Genomic DNA, 17911 nt, shown 5'->3' with positions numbered 1-17911 from the left:
GCCAACTAAAGCTAAGAGAGGTTAAGTAATTGTTCAAGGACAGCCAGCCAATAGGTGACAGAGCCAGAATTAAAACTCAAGCCTGGTTGGCTATAGCTCTACACTGCCAGAAATAGTAGTTCACAAGTTGCAGTGTGCATCAGAATCACCTAGGAAGCTTACTGAAAAGGAAAAAAAAAAAAAGAATAAAGAAAAAAAATTCCCAAACCTCACTCCCTAAGATTCTGCTTCAGCAGGACTGGGGTTTCTCTTTTTTTTTTCCCCACAAGCTTACCAGGTATTCTACCACGGGAGCAGGGCCTGACATTCCTCTGGTCATGAGAAGAGACGACAGGCAGGAATATCAGTGAGGGATCCAGAGGAGATGAGAAACGAGACCACCTTGAGTCCTAAGAGCTCTCTAGCCTACAGTCTACAGTTTGCCTTGCTGGGCCCAACACTTTCTATTCCCAAGACTCCTTCCAAATTCTCCAGGGCCCAAGTGTTATGCTTCAGAGAAACTTCCAAAGCTCCGTGACAGAAAATAGTCTCGGCTCCATGGAATTCTCAAAGGAAACAATGCTGTTAGCAACAGCTGGGAAAAAACAGCCTCTTCTCTTAGTCAATAAGTCACCCCAGGATTAAGATACTCAGGGCATTGAAAACTAATAAAGAAAAAAAAAAAAAAAAAAAAAAGATACTCAGGGCACCAGAGGAATGAAATTATGTTTGAGAGGAGCTATGCAACACAGAAGACACAGGACAATTATGGCCAACTGTAGGAACCACCTATACCCCAGAGCACTTTATTAAGACCTTATTGCTTATACAGACACTGATTGAGCTATACAAGTTTCCCTGTGCCTGGTCCCAGGTCACTCTGTGTAGAGTTTCCCTGTTGGCTGTTGGGAGCCGGGACACTGCTAGGAAAGGGCAGGACTCAGAGTGGGAAAGATGGTACCTCCTAGAAGCTATAGAGGGGGCAGTGGGCTATGAGAGAGCCCTTAGAGTGAGCAGAGAGGTCAGGAGTGTAGGCTTAAGCCAGGGCCCAGGGTCAACATCCCTGAGATGAGTCAAGCCCCAGTCCTCTCTGAGGTTTCCAGAACAAAGGCGGGATAAGGAGAGAGTGGGGGCATTATTTCCAGGTGCTGCTGCAGCTAGGGGAGCATGGCAGAGGCCTGGGTGATGGGTGTATAATCTGCAGCAACTGGGCTTTCCTACATGACAGTGGGGGGTGAGCATGTTATGGGGGAGTCATGCACCATGGCTGGGCTGGAGCAGCCAGCACCAGGCCTGGGGGCAGTGGGTCTGCTGGGGTGACCACAGTAGGCAAGGAAAGCCAACTGCTGCCCACACCCCACTTTAAGAAACTGCATTCATGCAGGTTGAGGCAGGGCACCTCCTCCCATCAGGCACGGTATCATTTCTCAGGCCCACGAACTGATGCTCCCCTAATTCCTTAGTCAGGAAGAACTTCTGGGGGTGTAAGAGTTTCCTTAACCAAACCCAGGCTTCAACCCTCCATCCACCTACCTCCAGAGACTGACATGGCTGCTCGCACTTCCCCAGCTTTTCTCGCAAGGCACTTGTTACAGGGCTGCTGAGGGGAGGGGTCAGCACTGGGAGGTGGCTCCGATGGTGGTGCCCAATCTACAGGTCAGGAATCAGGGTGGAGGTGGTGAGGGGCTAGCGACTGCCATAGTACAGGCGCACAGCCAGGCCAATGAGCAGCGTGGCCAGGAAGAAGGCAGCTGTGAGCTGAAGCTGCAGCAGGGCTGCTGAGAGCACAGCGTTGACCACTAGCGAGCAGGACACAACGAAGAGGCGTGTGATGCTGCTGCCGTGCTTCATGACAGCTGACATGAGCAGCCCATTTAGTGCCTGGCTCAGCACTACAAGTGCTGCCCATCCTGAGAAACCCTCCAGGAGGCCTGGGCCGGGGCCGCCACCTGCATGCAGACCTAGGTTCAGGAGCACACCGAAAGTGTAGAGGAAGAGGTTCTGAAGTGCCAGGGGCAGCCGCTGTCGCTTCATGAGCAGCTCTGTGTACACGGAAGATAAGCCTGAGATGAGGCAGTACAGGATGAGAAGCAGCAGTCCCAGTGGACTGATATGCAGGGGCATGGGGCCTGCAGCAGCTGCGGAAGGGGGCCCAGGAAGGGAGTTCCCAGGGTCCTGCAGGCCACCAGCTGCATAGCAGGCTCCTGCTGCCATGAGCAGCAGCAGTGCTAAGCCCTGGCGTGCAGAGAGGCGGTGTCGGAGGCAGAGGCAGTAGAACAGGGCTGTGCTTCCAATCTTGAGATTGCTCAGCACCTGGTAGGTGCTGGGGTCCATGTAACGTTGAAGGTAGATCACCAGGTTGTTGCTGGCGCCGTAGAGCAGGGCTGATAGTGCGAACGGGGCGGCCTGGCGCCAGGGTGGGGTCTGCTGGGGCCATGCTTGCCAGCCCACCAGGAGGGAGAAGGCGCACAGCAGCAGCTTGGTCAGTTCAGTCAGCAATACAGCCGAAGACGGTCGGAAGGGCACACGGCCATCCATGTGGCACAGTGCCAGCAATGGGGCATGGGCTCCATACATGGCAGTGGACAGGAGTAGCATCAGGGTCCAGCGGGCCTGCCTGGGATGGCCCAGGCCTGGCACACCCCCGTCCTCTACACTCATGCCCAAACTAGACCCTGGGTGGCCTGTGTAGCTAGCAAGGGGGGGTCAGTGGGGATTGTGACACGTTCGGGGAAAATCAAGTTATGGAGCTGGCTCCGAGGGGAGAGGAGCCTTGGTACATCGCCAGAGAGAATACTGAGAATCAAGAGTCAGCTGCAAACTCCACAGTAAGGGCTAGAAGAGGAAGGGGCTGGTAGTTCTAGAAGCCACTGTCTTGGGGCCAATGCCATGGGGTTATGGAGGCGAGGAGTCCAGGGTGCTGGCTGATGAGCCACTGTCCAGCCTCTGCAGGAAGGCGGCAGGAAAGCTGGAGACAGCAAATGGGTGAAAGCCGGGGAGGCCAGATATGGCATCTGTGGTTGAAAGGTCTCCACCTGCAGGCCCCAGCTGCTCATCCTGCCTCCCCCATGGGATCCAGAGCTAGTCGGGCCCCTTGCGCAGTGATTGAAGATAGTCCCTCAATGTCTTCTCCACATTGGGCACAGCATACGCCTGAGCTGCATATATGCCAGTGCAGGTGCCCACGGCAAAGCCTAATACTGCTGACGCCCTCAGTTTGGCCACCACATAGCCAGCCAGGAAGCCCTTGAGGAATGGAGAGGACAAGAGCGAGCCATCCTGTGGAGGAAAATGCAGGAGAAAATTCAGCCAGGCTCTCCCCTTCTCTGCCCAGGAGCTACTCAAGCTGGGCTTAGCATGTTCCACTACCTGCTCCTCCTTACTCTGGAAAACCATAGTATGCTCACCAAAGATTTTTTCAAGGTCCTGGGCAGAAAAAGAACCTAGGAGTCATGATCACACAATGTCAGAACCCTGAGGTTAGAAGGCTCTAACCACAGAATCCCACTGAGAGAGATGTCCCTGAGGAATCTGACCCCTGCTTGCTTCTCCAGTCTCATATCCTAGCATGCTCCCCCACTACTGCAGCCAAACTGAACTGTTTTCACCTCGCATGTTCATCATGCTACCTCCGACCACAAGGGCTTTGCCTCTGCTGTTCCATCTGCCGGGAATGTTCCCTCCTTCCCCCTTCACCCAGTTAACCCCTACTTAAGATCCCAGTTCAAAGGCCATTTTCTCAGGGAAACTTTCCTTGGTGACACAGAGAATAGGCCCTCAATAACCAACCATTTGCTGAATAAATCTCTACCACCCACTCAAAAGCATATTGGCCAATGAAGCCTAAGCGGGAGGCAGGGGGCAGGTGCACCTTTACCTGGTCTACACCACTGTTGACTTCGTCTTCCACACGTTGCTGCAGGCGCTCCAGCTGGTTCTTGAGAAATGCCAGGTCCTTAAGCTTGGGCAGAGAATCCTAGGACAAAAGAGAGGTTGGCTCCAGAAGGTTGACCCAGCCCCATCCCCTGCTCAAGTCTATCAGAGGCTGGGGGCAGGAGGCAGTGAGCCTAAGAAACCCCTTCCTATAAAACCTTCCTGAGATGATAGTGGTAAAGGAAGAAAGGCATTGAAAAGTAAAGAATTCACACGGGGGCCTGGGAGGGGGTGACCGATGGGACCTGCATCGGTAACTTACAGCAACTCTTACAGGAATTTTATACAGTAAGCGGTGTATAGAGAAGACAAGAGGGGCAGCTAGGGGACCTAGGTTTATCCGGCAAGCGCTAGTGAGTAGGAAGCTACCTGAAAGTCTATCTTGTCGCCTGTGTCCCGAGGCCTAACACAGGGACTCCAAGTACTTAGTAAATGTGTGGTTGGTGCTGAACTTCCAGACTAACGGTGAGGCAGTTCCTTGGACAATTTGGGGGTAAACCTGATTTCTGCCTAGGCTTCTCCCTCTTCCTCCCCAAACCCATCCCAAACTGAATGTGTGACTGGATGAGCTGGGGTTTGGTGCGGGGGGAGGGAACGTGGCTGTCTGCAAGGGTGTGGGTAAATGAATTCAGGATTTTGGTCGCACATACCGACGAAATTAGTGTGCCCAAGGAATGTGTTCGAATGCGGGTGTGTCTGTGTTGTTGGAAACTTCCTGTCTCTGGAAGGGAAATTTCGGTGGCTAGAGAACAGAGAAGACCGAGGACTGTCTGCAAGTAACTAAGGATCATCATGGTCCGGGGTTGGGGGTTGGGGTGACACCTGGGGGATTCCCGGTTCCGCTTGCCTTGCGCAATGCTCCGCCACTCCACTTCCCATTATTGAGGCAGTCGACAGGAGTAAAAGTCCGCTCCCAGGAGAAGCAAGGGGCACCCCCCACCCAGGAGCCCTCCCCATCTGTCGCCTCTCCCCAGGACTAAAAAGGTGTGAAGCCCACCCCGGACTGCAGACAACGTTCCTGTTCGCTCACCTTGTCATCCGCCATCTTCCCTGCCGAGCTTGTTGCGCAGGCGCAGCACCGCCTCCCTCCTGGCAAATGCTACTGCCATCTTTACTGAGGGCGCAGGCACTTCCGGGGCATTTCTGGAACTGGTGGAGACGCTTTCCTGAAGGTCTTCTTTTCGCAGATACTCCCACGTGACCTCTCCCTTTGAGACCCAGGCTGCGTGTGCGCGCGCGTAGACCACCTAAATGCCATGATCTCACTCGTGCGCGTGTGCGCTCCGCGCAAGTTCGCCTGGCGGATCTTCCGCCGCTTAATGAGCTCACAATTGAGCTATGATGTCAGCGTGCGCGCCGCGGACCTTGCTCCTCCTCCAGACCTTCGCACGCCAACGCGCGGCAACTGGGGGATCAGGACGGCTGTTTTCACGCGCCACCTTTCGACAGGAGGCGCTGCTCAGGCGGGTCCTTTCCCGCCCCAGGACCCGGCCCCTGCCCCGCCCCGTATTTGTGCGGCGCCAGCTGGCCAGGCCGATTCCAGCGCAGAGGCTGGACTTGTAGGCGCAGCAGCTCCGGAGGCGAGCTGGGGACGCGACCAGGGCTATGCTGGGCAAGGATTACATGCTGGCCATCATTCTGGTCAACTGCGATGGTGTGCACAGAGGGTCCCGATGGGAGGATCGGGAGCTGAGGGGGGACGAGGGAGCGCGAAAGGCTACCTCAGCCTCAAAGACAGGGAGGGGCGTACGTCTCGGAGTGAGGACCAGGGAACAAATGAACCCCGATCTTTGCACTGCAGTATCCAAGCTTGGAAGCCTGGAACCTCAGGCTGAACCTTCAGCGCTAAGTTGTGCCTTTTGGGTTGGAGGAAGGGTTATGACAAAGTGTTATTCTGAGCGCACATATATGCCTTCCTTCTCCAATCTCACGTTCCTGTAGATGACTTGTGGGGGGACCAGAGTCTGGAGGGGGAGCCAGGTTTGCCCCCTGGCTGGAGGAAGATCCGCGATGCTGCAGGTACTTATTATTGGCATGTACCCAGCGGTAGCACCCAGTGGCAGCGCCCAACCTGGGAGTCAGGAGATGCAGAGGACCCAGGCACGGTAGGTGGCGTGTGAAGAGGGGGCCTGAGCTCATGTGTGGATCTAAGCCTACTGCCACACTGACCTAGCCCCCTCTCTACAGAAGACGGAGGGAATTTGGGGACTTCGGCCCCCCAAGGGGAGATCCTTCTCCAGCCTGGAGAGCTCACTGGACCGGAGGTAACAGGGATAGGCCAGGCAAAAATGAAAGGCTTGGGGTTCCATGGCACTCAAAGATGCAGCTGGACCCACAGTCCGCTTTCCAGCACAGGTTCTGGACTGTGTCCCATGTTTAGGGTTTTGTTATGTGTTCTTGGCTCTGTCCCATATTGTTGACTCTCCCAGTGTTTTGAGTTTTGTTCCTTGTTCCAAGCTGTTTTTTGTTACATGTTGTTTTATGTATTCTGGGTCCTGACCTCTCATGTTCTAGGCCTTGGTCACTACCCTAGGTTCTGTCCACGGAGGTTCCTATCCTGTGTTCTAGGGTCTTCTTGTCCTGATTTGGGGCGCTGGTCCAGATCTTGGACCCTGTTCCATGTTTGTTTTATTCTGTGTCCTGTGTGTTGAATTTTCCCTCAAATTCTAAGCCATGCTTTATGTTACATTTATGTAATATGTCCTGGGCCTTGTCTCACTCTGACTTTATATTTGGGACACTATATTCTGGGTCTTATCCCACATCTTGTGCCCATCGAGTAGTCTGGTCCTCACCATTGTCCCTTCTGTAGGAATTGTGGTCCTCTTACGAGCTCTGCTCTATTCCAGTAATTCTCTGTCCTGGTATGGTGAAGAATCCTACATCCAGAGAATGGAGCCAGGGGCTAAGGTAGTGATTTGGGCCTGAGGGCCAGTCCAGGGCATTGGGGAGGGTCCCAAGGGAAAGGTCAGGGGTGAGACTGGGCTGAGCAGAGGTAATCAAGGCTGAAGGGAGGTCTCAGAGGGTTTATATATGTGGAGCCTGTGGCACCTCCCACCCTACTTCACCTCTACTTACTCAGGGTCCTCGTGTCCTTTTCCTCAACCCATCAGTGCTTCGCAGTCCGCTCTCTGGGCTGGGTAGAAGTACCTGAAGAGGACCTGGTACCAGGGAAGAGCAGTATTGCAGTCAATAACTGCATCCAGCAGCTGGCCCAGACTCGTAGCCAGAGCCAGCCCCCGGATGGTACCTGGGGCGAGGTAAGCTGGCTGGCCCTTTAAGGGGTTCAGCCCAGCATCCAGCAGTGGTGGTTGTCCCTGAATTGCCTGTTCCTCATGGCAACCACCTTCATCTGAGCTCCGGGCTGACCTCTCCTTGGCAGGGCCAGAACATGCTGATGATCCTGAAGAAGGATGTGATGAGCCTGGTGAATCCCCTGGACCACAGTCTGATCCACCGCCAGCCTCTGGTGCACATTCGTGTATGGGGTGTGGGCAGCTCCAAGGGCCGGTGAGGACCCCTACATCCCTCGAAGTGAGAGTTGCTCCTCCCTCCCCCCGGCAGGCTGTGATCCCTGCTGATGCTGACCCCCTGTACTTGAACCCCTGGACACAGGTCCTCTGACATGTACCCAAGCTCTGCCTCCCCTGCCTGGTCCAGCCCTGGTTGGGGAGGGTGGGCCCAGCTCAGCAGGGACGGATGGGGGAGAGCCTGAGAGGCTGGGCTGATTCTCTCCTGTGCTCCCACATGCTTCTGGAACAGTGACAGGTGAGTGACAGCCAGGTGCCTAGAGCCCCAGCCCTGATCTCCTTGTTCCATCCCTGCCATAACCCTGACTTTCTAGCCTCCTGCAGGCACTACAGGCCCCTGTCCCTACCTAGCCTCTACCCCAGCTCCATCCCTGGCCCTGCCCTAGCCCCATCTCTGACCCTGCCAGGGACTTCGCTTTTGTGGCGGGTGACAAAGACAGCTGTATGCTCAAGTGCCATGTGTTTCGCTGTGACGTCCCTGCCAAGGCCATTGCCAGTGCCCTACACGGGCTCTGTGCCCAGGTAAGGGCCAGAGTGGGGCAGGGAATGTGGGTATGGAGCTGGGTCTGAAGCTGCTAAGGTGGTTGGGTTAGGGTGGTATTGGCTCCCTTACCTCACTTCCCCCTCCCTACACCTCATGCTGGCTGCATTGTGTTTCAGATCTTGTCAGAGCGAGTAGGGGTCAGTGGTGATTCCCCTTGCTGCTCACTAGACCCCATCTCCCCTGAAGACCTGCCTCGACAAGGTATGGGGAGGGAAGGGCTGCACTGCACCAACAGGCTACTTTGGTGAAAGATGGGAAGGGGGTTCTGGTTATTTAGTACTTCTCTGGAGATAGAGAACTTCTGAGGTATCCTTGTCCCAGGGATCCCAAACTCTAAATTGGAGGAACATCCATGGCCTTTTTCCTGCTAGTTCCAGTTCCCTTAGAAGCGTGGAGAAAGGGGTCTCTGAGAGAGTACCCAGGCCAACTTGGTGTATATATTTCAGTGGAGCTACTGGATGCGGTGAGCCAGGCTGCTCAGAAGTACGAGGCACTGTACATGGGGACCCTGCCAGTCACCAAAGCCATGGGTGAGGACTGAGTGGGCTGGAGGGGGTGGGCTCCATAAGAGAAGAGGAAGGTGGGAAAGGAAGGAGCTATCACATTTCTAAGAGTGCTCCCATGGCCCTCTATAGCCTGGGATGTACCACCCTTCTCAACTCAGGAGTCTAAACCTGGCTGCAGCTATTCTGTTCCCATCTCTCTGAATCCTAAGTCAGTGAGAGGGGCCTAGACACTCCCTGCAGATCCTTCTTTACGCCTGGGAGACACCATGGTGGGCTTGTCCCCCCCCCCCAGGCATGGACGTGATGAACGCGGCCATTGGTACCCTCACCACCCATGGGGACCGGGACGCCTGGGTCCCTGCCATGCTCAGCATATCTGACTCTCTCATGACTGCACATCCCATTCAGGTACCAGCCAGAAGAAGGTGAAGTTGGGGGTGTGGAGGGGTGGGTGGGGATGCCAAGGGGTTATTGCTTGCTACTGGAAGTGCTCAGTGGGTCCAGCTAGTACCTGGCCCCCTAGTGACTAGGCCTGATTTGGGCAGGCAGAGGCTGGTGCAGAGGAGGAGCCACTGTGGCAGTGCCCTGTGCGCCTCGTGACCTTTATTGGTGTTGGTCGTGACCCACACACCTTTGGCCTCATTGCCGACCTGGGCCGTCAGAGCTTCCAGTGTGCGGCCTTCTGGTGCCAGCCCCATGCAGGGGGACTCTCCGAAGCTGTGCAGGCTGCTTGCATGGTGAGTTAGGGGTGGGAATGGGTGGGTGGGATTGCCCTGCAGCTTCTCTGTACGGGTGACTGGGGTTCAGGATCGGCAGCCTCTCCAGAGATCACAAACCAGCCATGCCAGGGCTGACTGTGGTTCAGCAGTATTTTATTTGACCCTCATGCTGTTTTTAATAGGCTTTAATTAGTTGCCAATATTTAAAGGCCAGGACATTTCACATAATAATTGCCATTTGTGTTTTTTGTAAAATATCAGAAGTTCTGGCACTTGGGTCCACACGTATACATTTCAGCATTTAGCTGGAATTGTGTAAGGGCTGTGCCTTGAAGGGTGAGCATTGTCTTTCCTGTTTTCTCTCATTTAAATTGTTTTCTGGTTATCTGTGGGCATTTGAGTATGGGACACTTGCACTCAGTTCAGTTCACTTATTCACTCAAATACGAGTGCTTGCCGGAACTCAACCATACTGGACCCTGGGAATTCAGTGGTTTAGAGGGCATAGCCTTTGCCCTCACAGAACACTTAGGTTAGAGCAGAGACAGGCCAGAAAGAAGTTGTACACCACAGGATGATGGAGGATATGGCCCCTTTGGAGGTTCAAGAAGGCTACCTGAAAGAGGTGATAGAAAACTGAGAGTTGAAGGTCCAAGGAGGGAAGTTATCCAGGTGAAGGGGAATGGGACAGGACATGTGCCAAGTACAGGGAACCCCAGCTGTGAAGGTGAGAGGGATGTCAGTGGATTAGAGTATGTGTAAGAATCTAGTGTATCTGGAGTGCAGGGGGAGATGGAGTGAGAGATAGGGGTAGAAAGAATGGCAGAATCCAGGTCATGGACTTACAGGGTAGGGTGATGAATTTGTTTTATCTTGAGGCACTTTGAGCCATTGAAAGGTTTTGAGCAGGACAGTGAAGTCAAGTTTGTGAATTTTGAAGATCACTAAAGCTATAGTATGGGTAGAAGATTTGGAAGACACAAGAGAAGTGAGAAGACTATTTAGAACCCTGTTGATTTCAAATGAGAGAGGAGCAGAGCAGTTGCATTGGGACTGGGTTGTAGAACATCCCTTTGACTAGGGAGTCCACTTTGCCAGGGTCCAGTCCACTGCAATGAGAGATGGAGGAGAGTTAGCATAGTGGTAGGTATGGATAAGAGCACAGGCCGTGCAATCAGAACTAGTTTTGAATTCCAATTCTATCAATTTCTGATTATGTGACCTTGGGCAAGTCATGTATTCTCTCTGAATCTCACTTCCTCATTTGCAAAATGGTGATTTTAACACCCGATAAATAACTAGATCGATTAGATTATATATATAAAGAATTTAACACAGTGTCAAGCTCTCCTTAAATGCTCAGTGAATGTGAAGTTTTAGGCTTTTGTTATTGAGCTACCTGTGGATGCTGTAGGGGCTCCAAATGTGGCAGACTACCAGCTTCATTTCCTACTGAAGCCTTGGCCGCCGTGTCCCTGTCCTGCAGGAGCTTTCAGGGGGTCCGGGGCAGAAAGGAAGTGGATCCTCACATTCCCCTTCTCCCTAGGTTCAGTACCAGAAGTGTCTTGTGGCCTCTGCGGCTCGAGGCAAGGCCTGGGGTGCCCAGGCCCGTGCCCGCCTACGACTCAAGCGGACCAGCTCTGTGGACTCCCCTGGAGGTCCCCTGCCCCTCCCCCTGCTCAAAGGAGGGGTTGGGGGTGCAGGGGCAGCCCCTCGAAAGCGGGGCATCTTCTCTTTTCTTGATGCCTTCCGGCTGAAACCCTCTCTGCTCCACATGCCCTAAATTAATCGGGGAGGACTGGGGAAGGAGGTTCTGGGTCCATGCCCGACTCTGTACCCCTTCATTCCCCAGGGACCTGCAGCCTCTCGCCCCTTGGAGCCTTCTCTGCTTTCCCCACTGACCCTTGCCCACCCTCTATTTATTGCCCAATTTATTGTTTATATGGATGATTGAGAGGCCCTGTACCACAGCCTAGGCCCCGGGCTCTCCTCTCCCTGGGTCCCTGTGTTCCTTGCCCCTGTCCAGCCCTGGACAGTTGGCTCTACCTCAGCAACACTTTATAGCAAAATCGGTACAAATAAAAATCCCTCAGTGACCTCACCGGATGTGAGTATATTGGGCCTGGGACTGGGTTGGGAGTTAATAACCTGTATGAGATGAGTGTCTGCATCTGTGCTTGGTGTCGGTGGCTGCAGGTAGTCACATAAGGGCATGGGAGTGTTGGAAAAATGACTTCATTTAAGAAATATATTTTTATGAATATATAGGCACTAGGCACTAAGGTCGGCACTGGAGGTATAATAAAATAGGAGTTCCACCTTCTGAGACTGTCAAACAAGAGTCAAATAAACAGCACTGAAGATAATATATAGTACAACTAGGAAATCTCAGAAGGTTGTGGGAGCTCAAGTGAGACACCTGAAGTACCTGGTCTGAGGTACTTTAAGTGTGCTAGGCTTCCTAATAAATACATTCCAACCGAGAGAGTGTAAACGTTCAGGGAAGTGGACAGAGGTTCTGGAAGTCCACCTGGCTACATCACAGTGGGGGCATGTGTGGGGCATGAGCTTCTGGTGGTTTAAACTTGCTCCTGAGAGCAACTGTGAGATTTGGAGAGAGGGAACCCACTTGGGCTCCTAGAGCGCCACCTCCTGGAAAACAGCCCCACTTGGTACCATGTAGTTAGGACCCCGTGCGTTATTAGCTGGAATAGATTTAGAGCTCCTTAGGGAGTTGGAGCAGGGCCTCGACGGCGATTCCCAGCGTTTCTGAACTGTCCAACCTGGAGGGCTCCAGGCAACCGGCCCTGCCGGGGGCGTGCCCCAGCAGGCTCGGGTGCGGCCGCCCCGGAAGTGACGTGATGCCCCGCTGGCCGTGCGGAAGTGGAGATGGCGGGGCTGTACGTGAAACCGGGTGAGCGCGGCGGGTGGGCTGGGGCGCTGGGTCTACCGCCGGTCCAGGCTGGGGGCGGTTACCGCGCGGGGTGCGGACCCTCTGTCGCCCCCAGGCTCGCTTCACACGTCCTCTCACCTGCGCAGGCAACAAGGAGCGCGGCTGGAACGATCCGCCGCAATTCTCATACGGGCTGCAGACCCAGGCTGGCGGACCCAAGCGCACGCCGCTCACCAAGAGGGTCGCCGCTCCCCAGGATGGATCCCCCAGAGGTGCGTGGGGGCCCTGTGCGCCGTGACCCGCCGAGAATGGGCGGTGCCAGGAATAAGCTTGTACCATGGGCCTTTTTTGCTCTCTGAGGACTTCCTGAGGAGAGAGGTTGGAGCCCCAGAAAGGGGCCCAGTTCTGGCCCTTTTCCGAGCCTCTTACCTGTTGCCCAGGTAAATAATTGGTACGTTGGTCTCAAAAGAATCTCTCTGGGCTTTTGCCCTAGGTGATCTCATACAGACCTACGGTTTTTAATATAGTTTTTAATTCCCAAATTATTTTCAAATCCTATTTCCAACCTGGATCTTTACTCAGAACCCCATCGTGGTATACCCATTTGTCTGTTCTTCCTCGTCACTTGACTGTATGATAAGCATCTCAGACTTAACGTGTTATTCACTTAATCAGTATCATCTACTGAGCATCTACTGTGTTTGAAGGCAAACTAAACAGCAGTGAACAAGACAAAAAGTTTTGTTTTCTTGGAGTCCACACTATCGCTTTGGAGATAGATGAAATGGTGGTAAGGGCTTTGCAGAGAAATAAAACAGGGTGATGTGAGCGTGACTGGGTAACTAAGGTATCCGAGGGGCTGACACTTAAGCTGAAATCTGAATGATTAAAAGCTAGCCACACAAAGATCAGGTGCAAGAGTATTCAGGGCATTGGAAACAGCTACTGCAGGAGCCCTGAGATAAGTTTGGCAAATTCAGAGACTGAAGGAATATCTGATGACTAGAGCACAGTGGGCTAGGGATAGAGATTAAGATCTGAGAAGTAGGCAGGGGGCCAGATCATAGTGGGTTTTTGTAAACCAGGATAAGGAGTTTGTATTTTAATCTACATAAAGCGGAAGCCATTGAAAAATTTAAAGTAGAGGAGGGCATCCTTTCCCCCTGAGCATTTCCCGTGCCAATAGGTGGATCTGTGGCCCTGAAAAGGGAGCTCAGATTCAGCTCTTTTCACTCCTCTCTTATCCACACCCGTAACATTGCAGAGTTATAATATAAATCAGAGTTTCTTAACCTTAGCACTAATGGCATTTTGGGCCAGATAATTCTTTTTTGTGAGAGACTGTCCCATACATTGTAAGATGTCTGCAGCATCCCTGGCCTCTACTCACTAGATGTCAGTAGCACCCACCCAGTTGTGATAGCCAAAAGTGTCTCCAGACACTTGTCCTGGGGGCAAAATCTCCCCAGGTTGAGAAACACTGACTTATATCTTTAAAAAGATTACTGTGTCTACTGTGTGGAAAATAGATTTTAGGGAAGAAGTGGAAAGACAAATTCAGAGGCTGTTTTGCTAACGTAGGTAAGATGTAATGATGATTTGGACAAGGGTGGGAGTACTAGAGGTGGTAGGAATTGGATGGATATAGCATATGTTATGGAGAAAGTCAGGAATGAGTAGGTATAGTAGGTGAGGTGAAGGAAGAAGCAATGTAACACACATTTTTTCACTTGAGGAACTGGATGGTGTTGTTCATTGATATGGGATAACTGGGTTTTGGTGGGTGAGGAAAAAAGCAAGCTTTCTGTCTTGGCCATGTTAAATTTGGGCTGCTACTCTGGGGAGAGGTCTAGGCCAGAATTACAGAAATGTGCCACTGTCACATGGATGGTATTTGATGTCATGGGCTTGAATAAAGAGTGTGTGTGGATAGAGGCCTAAAGAGGATCCAAGACAGAGCCCTAAGGTGCTCTAGCATTTCAAGGTTGAACAGGGAAGGAATTAGCAAATGAGACTGAGAAAGAGTAAAAGAAGTAAGAAGAAAGTAAAATTTACTCTGGGAGAGATTAAAATCTTGATTCAACCCTGATGAATGCTGCTGAGAGGTTAAATAAAATGAAGAAAAGGGACTACTTGATTTGACAAACATAGCAATCACTACTGACCCTAACAAAAGCAGTCAGGAGTGATGAGAGCAGAAACCCAGCAGGAATGGGCTGAGGAGAGAATGTGAAAAGTAGAGAGAAACTGTAGTCAGCTCACTGAAGAAATTCTCCTGTAAAGCAGAGATGAGAAATAGGCCAGTGCCTGAGGATGCAGCGTGAGGTAAGGGATGGTTCTGTATGCTGATGGGATGTTTTAGTAGAGAGGGAGAACTGATGGCACAGGAGAAAAGGGATAACTGCAGGAGGGAAGCCTAGAGAAGGCAAGAGAGGAGGGGATGCAGAGTACAGCTGGAGAGATGGCCTCTGATAGGAACAGGAACCTTTCATCTATTAGAGGAGAAAGGAAAGCGGCCACAGATGCAAGTGGGTTAGTAGAACTGGTGGTGAGAAGATGAGAGTGTTCCTGTTCAATGACCTTTATTTTCTCAGTGAAATATGAGGTAGGGTCAGAAGTACAGAGACAGCAGGGAAAGGAAAATAAAAGAAGGTAGAAAAGTTTAGAGGAGATAAGATGTGAAAATAGTTGTTCTGAAGAGTGGAAAAATGAGGCAAAGTATATGATTTCCAGGCAATGTTGGATGCCTTTTAAAATCCGTAGCTATGAATTTAAAGGGAGTGAGTTTAATGCACCTCAAAAATCTGAGTAGCTGAGCTGGAAGGGTATGAGCGGTGGTCATTGTTGCTGAGAACAAGGCAGAGGGGGATGGGAGGCTGAGGTAGGGTAGAAAAAATGGTTATTGGAGGTGAGAAGGTCAAATTGACACACCAAATTAGATGAATTATCATCCATGCGGATATTGATACCTAAAAGTAATTTTTGAATTTTCTCCTCCAGTTTTCTCATTTTCCATAGTGATTCCACCATCCCATCATTAAAGTCAGAAACCAAGAGTCATCCTTGGCTTCTCTCTCCTTCACCCCATCCTGTTCCATCAAGATCTGTTCTGCCTCCTCCTAAATATATCTCAGACCACTCCATTTCCCCTCATCTACTCTTTCACTCTAGTCCATGCCAGCATTCTCTTTCCTGGACTATTGTTAACCTGCCCTCCTCTACCTATTCTCATCAACTTTTCACAGACCATACAGAGTGAATGTCATAAAAAACAAGTTTAGTGATATCAGTCCCTGCTTTTATAAACCTGCAGTGGCTTCCTGTTACCACTAATGGAGTAATGGCTCAAGATTAAACTCCTCCAAAGCCCTGCAGGGTCTGGACCCCTGCTTACCTCTCCAGTGAAAGCTCATACTACTTTCTTCAGTGTTAATCATTTCCAGCCACATAGGCCTTGTTTCTGTTCCTTGAACAAGTCAGGACTTTTTCCACCTCTTGGGCCCTTCCCTTACCTCTGCCCTAGTACATAGTTCCTTCAACTCTTTATGGCTGCATCTATCTCATCCAGGTTCTTAACTTTGTGAGCACTTTTTGCTACACACTAATGTAGCAGCTGTACCTATATTCTTACTTAATCATCATTGCAACCCTGTGAAATAAGTACTATTCCTATAATATCCCCATTTTACAGAAGAGGAACCCAAGCTCAGAGGTTAAAGGTAATTTGCCATATGTCACATAGTGTGTGAGCTGGGATAAACTTAGATATTATCTTATAAGGCCTTCCTTGAACACTCAGGCTAGGTAGGTCCCTCTACTATTCCTCTTTATCACATCATCCATTGTATTTCTTTGTACCTATTTAAGCCATGTTTGCTTGATCTTGCTTTACCTTTTCAGTCCCCACCTCAGAGACATCTCCTGGAGCCCCCCCAATGGGGCCTCCACCTCTGTCAAGTAAGGCTTCCAGACCCCCATTTGTGGGGAGTTGTCCTCCCTCCAGCATGGAGCCCACAAATTTCCCAGTCGTTGAGTCTGAGATTCTGCTGGAAGATGTACTGAAACCTTTGGAACGGGCATTGGAGGATTGCCGCGGCCACACAAAGGTAAGTGAAAGCTCCCATCAACAGCCAGATGCAGGTATGACTCTCAAAGGTAGACCCTCTGACCCTATAAGCAATGGCTCTTAATCCTTTCTGAGTTATGAACCCCTTCAGAATTTGCTAAGGACTTCCTAGAAAAATGAACACAGGATTTAGGAGGGTTCACAAGCCTCAGAAGAGGCTTATAGGAACAAGAATTGAATTCAGCTCCCATTAGTGACAATAACAGCCTGATCTACATACCTCTAGGCCATTGAGAATAGACCCTGCTGATATTATGCTTAGGGAGGGGGAAAAAACCCCAACAACAACCCCTTTTTTTATTGATAATGTTTCCTAAGTTCTCTGGAGGCAAGGGATCTCAGGAGTCTTAAAGGAAAGTAGCAGAGGGGCTTCCCTGATGACACAGTGGTTACGAATCCACCTGCCAATGCAGGGGACATGGGTTCAAGCCCTGGTCCGGGAAGATCCCACATGCTGCAGAGCAACTAAGCCCGTGCACCACAACTACTGAGCCTGCGCTCTAGAGCCCGTGCTCTGCAACAAGAGAAGCCACCACAATGAGAAGCCCATGCACAGCAACGAAGACCCAATGCAGCCAAAAATAAATAAATAAGTTTATAAAAAAAAAAGTAGCAGAGTGATCTTCACCTCTTTGGTCCTTAGTTTCCTTATTTGTAAAGCAGCACTATAGAATTAATTTCTGAGCATATGAGAAACTCCAGAAATTTAAAAATTCTAGCCATAATGCATTTTTCTTGAGAGGAGATCCATAGATTTCATCAGATTCTTAGTGGGGCCTCTAATCTTTGCGTAAAGAACCATAACTCTAAGATTAGAGTGTAAAGTTCCTGGGCCAGACAAAGCAGGTGCTTCCTATGTGGTGCTCCTTTCCCTGCCCCTGTTGGGCTGGCAGCACTGACTTGGAGGGGGCTTCTGTCTCTCAGAAGCAGGTATGTGATGACATCAGCCGACGCCTGGCTCTGCTGCAGGAACAGTGGGCTGGAGGGAAGCTGTCAATGCCTGTAAAGAAGAGGATGGCTCTGCTGGTGCAAGGTGTGGCTGGGTCCCTTGGTATAGCCCAAGTCCCTCATCCTGCCATGGTTGTCCAAGTTGGACTAGGTGCTGAGATTTTGACTGGTTGGGAGGGGAGGAGTTGCAGCTATGTTTTTTGCTCCAGGTTTCTTGCTCAGCCCCTCTCTCTCCTCAGAGCTTTCAAGCCACCAGTGGGATGCAGCAGATGACATCCACCGCTCACTCATGGTTGACCATGTGACTGAGGTCAGTCAGTGGATGGTGGGAGTTAAAAGATTAATTGCGGAAAAGAGGAGTCTGTCTTCAGAGGAGGCGGCCAATGAAGAGAAATCTGTAGCCACAGCTGAGCAGAACCAGACCATGCCAGGCATCCAACATGATCCTTAATCCTATGGGTTCCCCAGCCTCACCTCACACCATCTCTTATGCCTTGGCATGGGAGGCCTTCCCTAACTTGGCTCCCTTTTACCACTTGGGAGACTGTCTGCCCCGTTGGGGTGTTTGGCCTGACCCATCTCTGGGGGAAGAGGTCCCTCCTGGACCACAGGGAGGCCACTTGTTACCCATACCATATGCATTTCAATAAAACATCTCAATGTGGTGGGACCTGGGTAGGAGAGATGAACCCTTCCTATGCCAGACTGGTTCCCTCTGGTGTTCTTAACTGCC

At 51.4% G+C, this 17911-nt stretch overlaps 4 protein-coding genes across 5 annotated transcripts; 2 read left to right on the top strand and 2 right to left on the bottom strand.

Moving 5' to 3' along the window:
• Positions 1 to 1655: 1655 nt before the first annotated feature.
• On the bottom strand, positions 1656 to 2652 carry SLC35A4 (solute carrier family 35 member A4). The gene has a single exon (XM_079918400.1). It carries the CDS (start codon positions 2638 to 2640, stop codon positions 1666 to 1668), a length of 975 nt encoding a protein of 324 aa, XP_079774526.1. The 5' UTR covers positions 2641 to 2652; the 3' UTR covers positions 1656 to 1665.
• Positions 2653 to 2686: 34 nt separating this feature from the next.
• Positions 2687 to 5023, bottom strand: LOC307184717 (SLC35A4 upstream microprotein). Its single transcript, XM_079918405.1, has 3 exons — positions 4943 to 5023; positions 3857 to 3955; positions 2687 to 3258 (listed from the first exon to the last, which is right to left on the bottom strand). Exons 1-3 carry the CDS (start codon positions 4955 to 4957, stop codon positions 3061 to 3063), a joined length of 312 nt encoding a protein of 103 aa, XP_079774531.1. The 5' UTR covers positions 4958 to 5023; the 3' UTR covers positions 2687 to 3060.
• Positions 5024 to 5043: 20 nt separating this feature from the next.
• APBB3 (amyloid beta precursor protein binding family B member 3) lies at positions 5044 to 11511 on the top strand. 2 transcript variants are annotated; one of them, XM_079918398.1, is made up of 12 exons: positions 5047 to 5566; positions 5854 to 6017; positions 6100 to 6176; positions 6762 to 6822; positions 7026 to 7172; positions 7295 to 7422; positions 7850 to 7964; positions 8103 to 8187; positions 8433 to 8516; positions 8785 to 8900; positions 9038 to 9229; positions 10758 to 11506. In XM_079918398.1, the coding sequence occupies exons 1-12, from the start codon at positions 5518 to 5520 to the stop codon at positions 10992 to 10994; spliced, it is 1455 nt and encodes a 484-aa protein (XP_079774524.1). In that variant the 5' UTR covers positions 5047 to 5517; the 3' UTR covers positions 10995 to 11506. The 2 variants fall into 2 exon arrangements, with proteins under 2 accessions (XP_079774525.1, XP_079774524.1); XM_079918399.1 differs by lacking the exon at positions 8433 to 8516 and having other exon boundaries at positions 5044 to 5566; positions 10758 to 11511.
• Positions 11512 to 11965: 454 nt separating this feature from the next.
• Positions 11966 to 17868, top strand: SRA1 (steroid receptor RNA activator 1). Its single transcript, XM_079918404.1, has 5 exons — positions 11966 to 12125; positions 12251 to 12376; positions 16005 to 16210; positions 17155 to 17263; positions 17418 to 17868. The coding sequence occupies exons 1-5, from the start codon at positions 12101 to 12103 to the stop codon at positions 17627 to 17629; spliced, it is 678 nt and encodes a 225-aa protein (XP_079774530.1). The 5' UTR covers positions 11966 to 12100; the 3' UTR covers positions 17630 to 17868.
• Positions 17869 to 17911: the final 43 nt, after the last annotated feature.

Source organism: Stenella coeruleoalba, assembly GCF_951394435.1.
Source record: "Stenella coeruleoalba genome assembly, chromosome: 3".
In the NCBI taxonomy this organism is placed as follows: Eukaryota; Metazoa; Chordata; class Mammalia; order Artiodactyla; family Delphinidae; genus Stenella; species Stenella coeruleoalba.
Note: the sequence above shows the minus strand (reverse complement) of the source record. Positions and strands in the feature narration are given on the sequence as shown.